The following is a 10,027-nucleotide window of genomic DNA, read 5'->3' as shown; positions in this document are numbered from 1 at the left end:
ATGTAAACAGCCACTGGTTTGTAATGTAAGGCAAGGCAAGTTTATTTGTATAGCACAATTTAACAACAAGGTGATTCAAAGTGCTTTACAAAGACATTAAAAAACAAAAACAATAAAAAGCATGATTTAAAATTGATCAAAAAGTAGATAAAATCAGAACAGTAGATAAAATCAGAACCAAAATCAGTAGTTAAAATATAAGTTTTGAAATTTAAGCTTAAAAGTGTGGATTTGGTGCTTTATTCAAATACAGCTGAGAACAGGTGAGTCTTCAACCTGGATTTAAATAAACTGAGTGTTTCAGCTGATCTGAGGCTTTCTGGGAGTTTGTTCCAAGCCTGTACAGGGCCTCGATCTCCTGATGACATTGTGATATATATTTGTGTGTCATCTGCATAGCTGTGATAGTTTATTTTGTTGTTCTTTATAATCTGTGCCAGTGGGAGCATGTAAATGTTAAACAGAAGGGGTCCCAAGATGGAACCTTGGGGAACTCCACATGTGATACTTGTCTGCTCAGATGTGAAGTTACCTATTGATACAAAGTATTTCCTGTTTTCTACGTATGTTTTGAACCAGTTTAGTACAGTTCCTGAAAGACCTGCCCAGTTCTCCAGTCGTTTGAGTAATATGTTGTGGTCAACTGTATCGAATGCTGCACTGAGATCCAGTAAAACTAAGACTGACATTTTTCCACTGTCTGTATTCAGACATATGTCATTGAACACTTTGGTCAGAGCGGTTTCAGTGCTGTGGTTCTGTCTAAAACCTGACTGGAAGGCATCGTAGCAATTATTCTGTTTTAAGAAGTAACTGAGCTGTTGAGAAACTGCTTTTTCAATGATCTTACTTAAAAACGGGAGATTTGAGATCGGCCTGTAGTTGTTCATTTGTGTCTTGTCAAGATCGTCCATTTTCAGTATAGGTTTGATTACAGCAGTTTTTAGTGGTTCTGGAAACACAGCTGACATTTAATGTACTGAATCCTTAAGATTTTATGGCATTTTTGCCAACATCACGTTGACATTTTACTAGTGTGGTGGCTCTGACTGACAAACAAAGATGCTGCACACACTTCAATTAGATTTTTTGTTTTGTTTTCACGAAAATTAAATTTTGACTAAACTTCTTAAGCTACACAACATTAGCATTACTTTTACATGTTCATCTTTATAAATGCAGGGTAGTTCTGTTCCTGGTCATTTTGGAGTCTTCATGTGCAGAGGAAGGAGTCTAATCATCGTTGATAGAAGACAACTGAAAATAAAAGAACAAGTTTCAGCCGACAACATATTTCAAATTCTTGAATCAGTTTGATCCAAATGACCGTGTGTCCTTGTGCTTCCACACAGATTATGTTTATTCTCTCAGACACTGATCAGAATTTGAAGCAGATGTTGTTCAGACTGCTCACTGTTGGTGAAAACGTAGTGAAACGTGTCAATCAGAAAATTTAAGCAGTAAACAGATTTTTATTTTCTTTGGTTATTATCATAATAAATCTTTTAAAAAAGCAAAATGATTTAAGGAAACTCACCTTCATGACCGTGTAGTCATTGTTTCTGATGTTTAATACAGCTTTCCTCTTCAATTTACTAATGTAGTAGAGCAGGAGACCAACACACAACAGTAAAGCTCCAACCAAGGACAGACACACAACCAGAGGCAGGAAGAAGCCTGGACAGTCTGATGACGGTTTGGAGAGTCCTGCAGTGAAAGTGTGACTCTGTGTTGTTGTCTGTTGTGTCGAGTCAGGAGGGTTTGAAGCTGCAAACAATCAACGCAAAGTAGTTAATCAATTAAAGAAAATGCTGGTACGATTCAGCAAGTTAATTGTGCTAACAGTACTGAATAGAAACAAAATACAGAATCAATACTATAATCAATTAAGCCAAGTATCTCATTAGTTTATCTTAATTACTTTAGTCAAAGTTGGTCACAACCTGAAAGGGCAGCTGACCTCAGTGCCAGCACACATACCTTCACCAACTGGAAAATGTCTTTTAAACCTTTAAGATAGAGCCAAGTTATAATGCAAATTTGCAAAATAAACAGCATGTGCATCAAAATCAGCTATTTCCTACAGTGTAATCTGAATTCTAAGCATCCCAGAAACTACACAGAAAGGCTTAAACTCAAACATGAATTTTAAAAACACCAGCATATCTCTGTAAATGCCCTATAGGAAAAAACATTTTCCGTGAAAATGACATCACTTCCGGTTTTGGGCATCAGCTAGATCGTGCTGACGGTCAGATCGGCAAAGCGTGTTTCTGGAATATTATGTTTTTGTTGCTGCAAATGCTTTTCATGCAATTTTTGCAAAGCTTTATGTGGAAGGAAACCGTGAACTAGCACAAGCTGAATGTATAAGATGTAAGTACACTTTCTCCTGTTTATATGCAAAAATAATAATACGCTAGCTTATGTGGTTGCAGTTCTACCAGGCTTTAAAAAATAGTTACGCAAAACGGAGCATGTCTGCTCCGAACGGCCATAAAGATCAATAGGATGTAATTTTCATTTAACCTCCCGACAGATGCTGTGAAGCTGCAACTGCTTTGCAACCCACCTCGACCCCAGCTGCTGCTCGCAGATTCAGTTTGACCCGATGAAGGTGTGGAGGCAGAAGGTTTTGAAGCTGTGAACAATAAACAAAACAGTCAATCAGATACAAAATCAATACCCAATATGACAATAAGAAAATATAATCATTAAATAATCCTATTGGTAAAATCTAACACAAAATGTTCTGATGAATATCATTTGTAGACATCCAACTAGGAAACTTCTTCAAGGATTGATGGTGTGTGTGTGTGTGTGTGTGTGTGTGTGTGTGTGTGTGTTAGAAACATAATGATTTTGGTGAAAATGGTTAATTACAGATTCTGAAACACATTCAATTATAAATACACAAAGAAATTTGTCATGATTTGGTAAAGAAACTTACCCTCTACGACAAAAATATTGTCAGTGTAGTATGAGTCCGGAGACAAAGGGTCGCCGTAACCACACCAGTACTGTCCCGTGTCAGACTTGGTCAGCTGTCTGATGGCTGCATACAGTCCAAAGGCAGAGCCTTTTGTGTATTTGATGCTGTACCTGCCATTCTCGGCTTTGTCGTTAGTTGTGTCAATGAAAATATTTCCTTCTTTTTTACACGGATTCTTGCAAAGGAACTTCCTCTGCCCATGGACAGCATTGGAACATGGGAATGAGATTTCTTCTCCCTCAGTCTGCGCACGGAAGAATCCAGAGCTTTTATTAAATTCTATAAAATAGATGAAAACTCATTAAGTACTGTCTGTACTTCCTGTCAGCTGTTACACTCTAGTGACAACATTTCCTGTGCTAGTCTAACGCAGAGCTTCAGTGTGTTATTACCCAAAGTGTGTTATAATCTAGTCTGCTTTGAGTGTAATTAAAATCAGTTGAACTCATTTTAATACAGTGTATTCAGTGAATTCAAGTCAGTGTAATCTATGAATTAGATAATAACTAGTTAAAATGTCTGAGTTAAAATAGGTCTGTATTTAGCCTGAGAGTTTATGCAGGTATGAGAGCAGGTGGATTATGGAGGAGACCCATAATGAATTAATTAAATACACCATTAAATAATTAATGAAATGTGGCAATAATTAATTCAAATTGGAAATAATTAATTTAAAAAAATATTTACGACACATTGAATTAATTAATTATTCACACATTTAATTAATTATTTAACCTCTTAAGCCCCAACCCCCCCCCCCGGTACGGGGGCAAAAGGCAGGAGATCAGGTAGGCTTGGGGCTTCAGAGGTTAATGATGTATTTAATTAATTCATTTTGGCAGTCCTGGCGTTCCACAGTTATGAATTCAATGACGTTTGATAGAAACTCACCGTTGGAAACTCTGACCTCAATGTCTAAGTATGAATCTGGAGCTGAAGATTGACCCAAACCAAACCGGTACATTCCTGAATCAGACTTGATCATATGTGTGATGGTGAAAGACAGCTTTCCTCTTCCTGAAGATGCATTTTTGTATTCAACCTTCCATCTGCCGCTCTGAGCTGTGGTTCCATCTGTTTTAATGAGAATGTTCTCTGCTCGCTCACATTTTTCCTTACAAAAGAACTTTGTGTTTCCAGACACAGTGAGGTAACTATGAAGTGTTAAATTCCCTCCTTCAGGTGCAACCCAAATGCTGGCTTTGACAAACCCAGTTGTACCTGTTGGACAGAGAAACAGTGAAAACAGGTGATTCAGCTCAGTGTCAATACAAGATGTTAAACAGGTACAAAATGTGATCTGTTTGTCTGCGCCATGGTCATGAGTAGGGATGGGTATCGTTTAGGTTTTATCCGATACCGGTGCCAAATCGGTACTTTTGAAACGGTGCCGGTGCTTAAACGGTGCTCAAACCGGTGCTTAAAGAATGGAGAACACAAAATTGGTCCAAAAACCTCTCATGTTCAGCTGGGTTTTTGTAAAAAGATAACAATGTTAGCCTTTTCTGCAGCTATGGGGCATATATGGTATCACTCTTGGCTGGAAGCAGTGCTTAAACAATGGAAAAAACACAAACTTTGTCCAAAAACCTCTCATGTTTAACTGTTTTCCTCTTTTTCTTTGGTCATTTTAGCCTTTTTGGCCAGGGTGAAGGGAGTATCTGCCATCAAACAAGAAGACAGCAGCATGTAGCTATGATGATGTTTGCTAGTTCACCTTACATGCATTAATGTAATAACGTGGTTAGCCTACTCAACGTAAATCACACAAGAACAACATTAAGCTCCTCACGCACAGAAGAACGGCTGCTGCTGCATCATCATCCTCATCATTTCTGCTACACTGGCAGGGCTAGGGGCCAGGACTCTCCTCTTCGGGTTCTTGGGGGATGTTGCTAACTCCGGGTCCGATAACAGGCACCACACCCGCAGTAGATGTGCTCGGTGTGAGGTCTGGCAGCAAGCTATCAAATACGGCGCATTTCTCGGCTTTTAAAAAAAACGCTATGCGTCGCCAGGTGTTTCATCGGATTCGAGGTGTTACCTCCTTTGACAGTATCACAGTATCAGCTTAAAGCACTTGTTGCTGCTGAGTTTGCATATTTTGCTGTGAAGTACAGCAGGACTTTGACCGCTTCGCCTTGGGCATTTTTAATCTGTAGCTCTGCGCTAACAGAACGTATGTACCTGGCCCCGCCTACTATTCTCGGAAACGTAAAACGATTGGCTAGAAGTGTATCACAGCTCAGGAAAAAAAAGCACCGAAATAAAGCACCGAAATGTGCGCTGCTTTTCGGTCTGGTTACTACCGTTTATGTCAGAACCGGTGCCATCATGGCACCGGACACCGGTACCCATCCCTAGTCACGAGCTGTGCGTTTCTTGTGACAGCTAAACGGTGAATTAGCCCTAACAGACAGCTCTGCCTCCCTCTGTCTGTGACCGTAGGTTTGACAGGGGAAACTAACAGCATGCTAACTAGTGCAGGTCTGAAGCACCTACAGTGGGATGCAAAAGTTTGGGCAACCTTGTTAATAGTCATTATTTTCCTGTATAAATCGTTGGTTGTTCCAATAAAAAAATGTCAGGAGACACACACAGTGATATTTGAGAAGTGAAATGAAATTTATTGGATTTACAGACAGTGTGCAATAATTGATTAAAAAAATCAGGCCGATGCATAAATTTGGGCACTGTTGTCATTTTATTGATTCAAAAACCTTCAAAACTAATTATTGGAACTCAAATTGGCTCGGTAAGCTCAGTGACCCCTGACCTACATACACAGGTGAATCCAATAATGAGAAAGAGTATTTAAGGGGGTCAATTGTAAGTTTCCCTCCTGTTTTAATTTTCTCTGAAGAGTAGCAACATGGGGGTCTCAAAACAACTCTCAAATGACAATAATTTTCTTTTTCTTTGATAAATAAGGAGGCAACCTCATTGACCTCTACCCATTGGCTAATGATGTAATACCTGCTGCACAGAGACGGGGAGTTTTGTTATCTATTCGTAGCCTTCTGTCTGTTCTCATTCAATAATTCAGTTATACCAGTAGTACTTATTGAACTACATCATCTTTTTTGTGTTTGGTTGTTTGTTTACATACTTGGACTCTGCTTTGAAACACTCCAGCAATTACATTTGGACTTACAGTACAGTTTCAAAACTTAACAGTATTATAAGGGGTTTCAGCTTACTTTGCTATGGCCACTGGAGCAGTGGTTCGATTGCTTCAACACCTAGGTTATTGCTATCATAGACAGGAGTAGTAACACTCTAAGTATGTTAAGTTTGAAGAGCTCGCTGCTTGTTCTTGTTCTTTTTTTTGGCAGCCATTTTTTGTTGTGGGGAGGGCAAGCTAGGGCACGGGGGGTCTCTATATTGGTCAGGCAAAACACTCCCTTTGAGGCCCACAATGTCGTAGCAGACAAATATGGCAGATATGTCATAGTCAGTGGGAAACTGTATAACAGTCTTGTTGCTCTAGTAAATGTGTATGCTCCTAATACAGATGACGAGAATTTCTTTAAACAACTATTCTCCTCTTTACCCAACTTAAATATCTACTCTCTTTTTCTGGGGGGTGATTTAAACTGCTGGTTAGACCCAGCCCTGGATCACTCATCCACTAAGAGCAATGATTTAAGCAAATCTGCATCTGTCATTCATGCCTTTCTATCAGAATATGGAATGTGTGATGTTTGGCGTACTCTAAATCCTCATAAAAGAGATTACTCCTATTTTTCACATGTGCACCATACATATTCAAGAATTGATTACTTTATCATTGACACTATTGTCTGCAGCAGGTCCACTCCTGTGCCTAACATAGCATAGTTATTTCAGATCACGCCTCTCTTACTCTGTTTCTGTCTCTTCCACATCCTCCTGTTAAAGCTGCACAATGGCGTTTCAATTCGACCCTCCTGTTGGATGAAAATTTTGTAAAGTTTATCCAGGATGAGATACGCATTTACTTTGCCACCAACTCTTCCCCAGAGACTTCCAGCCTTGTCGTATGGGATGCCTTTAAGGCGTATATCAGAGGCCAGATTATTGCTTATTCAGCAAGAATTACAAAACAGTCCACCCATGAAAGAAATAAGTTCATGCAACAAATTAAGGAGACCGATGAACAGTATGCTCTCAAACAGAGTCATGAAATATTTAAAAAGCGTGTAGAACTTAAAACAATACTTGACCTACTCACAACGTACTCGACTGAACGTTTACTCTTACATGACAAATCCAAATTTTATGTGCACGGTGACAAACCTGATTAAGTTGGAAGGTTATATTCTTCCATCATTACACTTTTTCAGATACTTGCAAGTCAGGCACTTTATTTTTTCCCAGACTTCGAGCTCAAGCCTCCACCAGAGCCTACACTATTAGAAACTATCCTACAATTCAATCCAACCAATAGAGGGCTGATTTCCTTGCTTTACAATAAAATGTTAAATTTGACACATACAACTTCATCCAAGCTCAAGACACAACACTCAACACAACATCATTATGTGCCCGCCACTGTTTAATCCAGTTCAAAGTGGTGCATAGAGCCCATTCAGTTCTGGTCAGAGGTTTTTCATACCCTGTCCAGGATTCTCAGTGTGACGCTGGCCCCTGCCCCCCTTCTTGCTCTGTTTGGCATCAGTGGGAATGAGGTGCTTCTACCGGCCTCTAAAAAACAGGCACTATCATTCTGCTCCCTGTTGGCCGGGAGGGCAATCCTACTGAGGTGGTGGGACGCTGCCCCTCCCACTCACAAACAGTGGTTATATGACCTCATGGCCTGTCTAAAACTGGAAAAGATAAGACACTCACTTCACAACTCCACTGGGAAATTTCAAAACATCCTTGATGCCTTTCAAAATCTATAAGAATTTTTCAGCAAACTCTCTTAAGTCAGGTGCGGAAATACAGTGTGCAGGTCTAGGGCAGTGACCTGGGTGGGGATGAATGGGATTATTTGGCAGGGATTATGTTATTTGGGATATATTATACATATGTTTATATTTTTCTTTCTTTTTTCTCTTTCTTTCCCTTTTTCTTTTTTTTCCTTTTATTTCACAGCTGAAGATACAATTCTGAACTCATTTCACAGCCTAAATGTACTACTTAACCTTAATGTACAGATCATCTGTAACCCTTCTCTTTTCTTTCTGTTTATATGTATAATATATATGTTGATGTTTATGTGTATAAAAGGAAACCTCTTAATAAAAAGACATTGTTTAAATGACCTGAAGACAAAGATTGTTGACCATCATGGTTTAGGGGAAGGATACAGAAAGCTGTCTCAGAGATTTAAGCCGTCTGTTTCCACAGTTAGGAACATATTGAGAAAATGAAAGACCACAGGCTCAGTTCAAGTTAAGGCTCGAAGTGGCAGACCAAGAAAAATCTCAGATAGACAGAAGCGACGGTGAGAACAGTCAGAGTCGACCCACAGACCAGCACTAAAGACCTACAACATCGTCTTGCAGCAGATGGAGTCGCTGTGCATCGTTCAAACATTTGGCGCACTTTACACAAGGAGATGCTGCATGTGAGAGTGATGCAGAGGAAGCCTTTTCTCCGCCCACAGCACAAACAGAGCCGCTTGAGGTTTGCTAAAGCACATTTGGACAAACCAGCTTCATTCTGGAATAAGCTGCTGTGGACTGATGAAACTAAAACTGAGTTATTTGGACATAACAAGGGGCGTTGTGCACGGAGGAAAAAGAACACAGCCTTCCAAGAAAAACACCTGCTGTCTACAGTGAAATATGGTGGTGGTTCCATCACGCTGTGGGGCTGTGTGGCCAGTGCAGGGACTGGGAATCCTGTCAAAGTTGAGGGACACATGGATTTCGCTCAGTATTAGCAGATTCTGGAGCCCAATGTCCAGGAATCAGTGACAAAGCTGAAGCTGCGCCGGGGCTGGATTGTGGCTCAAGAGTCGCCTTGTAATTGGAAGGTTGCCGGTTCGAGCCCCGGCTTGGACAGTCTCGGTCGTTGTGTCCTTGGGCAAGACACTTCACCTACTGCCTACTGGTGGTGGTCAGAGGGCCTGGTGGCGCCAGTGTCCGGCAGCCTCGCCTCTGTCAGTGCGCCCCAGGGTGGCTGTGGCTACAATGTAGCTGCCATCACCAGTGTGTGAATGTGTGTGTGAATGGGTGGATGACTGAATGTAAAAAGCGCTTTGGGGTCCTTAGGGACTAGTAAAGCGCTCATCTCAGTCCCCAGACCTTAATGGTAAATGGCCTGTATTTGTATAGCACTTTTACTAGTCCCCCCTAGAGACCCCAAAGCGCTTTACACACCCAGTCATCCACCCATTCACACACACATTCACACACTGGAGGAGGCAAGCTGCAGTTGTAGCCACAGCTGCCCTGGGGCAGACTGACATATTATTGAAAATCTGTGGTGTGAGTTAAAGAGAGCTGTCCATCCTCGGACGCCATCAAACCTGAATGAACTAGAGATGTTCTGTAAAGAGGAACGGTCCAAAATACCTTCAACCACAATCCAGACTCTCATTGGAACCTACAGGAAGCGTTTAGAGGCTGCCATTTCTGCAGAAGGTGGATCTACTAAATATTGATTCCATTTGTGTTGCCTAAATTTATGCACCTGCCTGATTTTGTTTAAACAATTATTGCACACTTTCTGTAAATCCAATAAACTTCATTTCACCTCTCAGATATCACTGTGTGTGTCTCCTATATCACATATTTAACTGACTTTTTTATTGTAACAACCAACGATTTATACAGGAAAATAATGACTATTAACAAGGTTGCCCAAACTTTTGCATCCCACAGTATATCAGCCAAGTCAAAAAAAATCCGGAACACAACCAAGCATCTCTGCGCCCTGTGTAGAAGCTAGCATCAATATTATAAAAAGATTAATTGAAAAACTACACACAGCTACAGCAATACAAAGGTCATCAGATCTCACCTGATAAGAAGAAGATCACAGCATGCAGGAGCTTCATTGTCAAAGTGATCCAAACTTCAACCTGTCAGTCGCTTGTCCCTG

The 10,027-nt window shown here is 40.5% G+C and overlaps 1 protein-coding gene across 1 annotated transcript; it reads right to left on the bottom strand.

The window, feature by feature from the left end:
• Positions 1-14: 14 nt before the first annotated feature.
• LOC146551325 (polymeric immunoglobulin receptor-like) lies at positions 15-10,027 on the bottom strand. The gene is made up of 6 exons (XM_085258787.1): positions 9,947-10,027; positions 3,884-4,213; positions 2,951-3,271; positions 2,573-2,641; positions 1,538-1,767; positions 15-1,257 (listed from the first exon to the last, which is right to left on the bottom strand). The coding sequence occupies exons 1-6, from the start codon at positions 9,981-9,983 to the stop codon at positions 1,234-1,236; spliced, it is 1,011 nt and encodes a 336-aa protein (XP_085114913.1). The 5' UTR covers positions 9,984-10,027; the 3' UTR covers positions 15-1,233.

The sequence above is a fragment of the Mchenga conophoros genome, linkage group LG20 (genome assembly GCF_057382185.1).
Source record: "Mchenga conophoros isolate Kocher_MC1m ecotype Shallow Benthic linkage group LG20, M_conophoros_male_GT1.1, whole genome shotgun sequence".
In the NCBI taxonomy this organism is placed as follows: domain Eukaryota; kingdom Metazoa; phylum Chordata; class Actinopteri; order Cichliformes; family Cichlidae; genus Mchenga; species Mchenga conophoros.
Note: the sequence above shows the minus strand (reverse complement) of the source record. Positions and strands in the feature narration are given on the sequence as shown.

Coding starts and splice junctions, on each gene's coding strand:
- LOC146551325 (XM_085258787.1), bottom strand. CDS start 9,983: ATGAAGCTCCTGCATGCTGTGATCTTCTTCTTATCAG. Junction 4,214..9,946: donor TGTGATCTTCTTCTTATCAG/GTGAGATCTGAT, acceptor TCTGTCCAACAG/GTACAACTGGGTTTGTCAAA. Junction 1,258..1,537: donor ATGACTACACGGTCATGAAG/GTGAGTTTCCTT, acceptor TTTTATTTTCAG/TTGTCTTCTATCAACGATGA.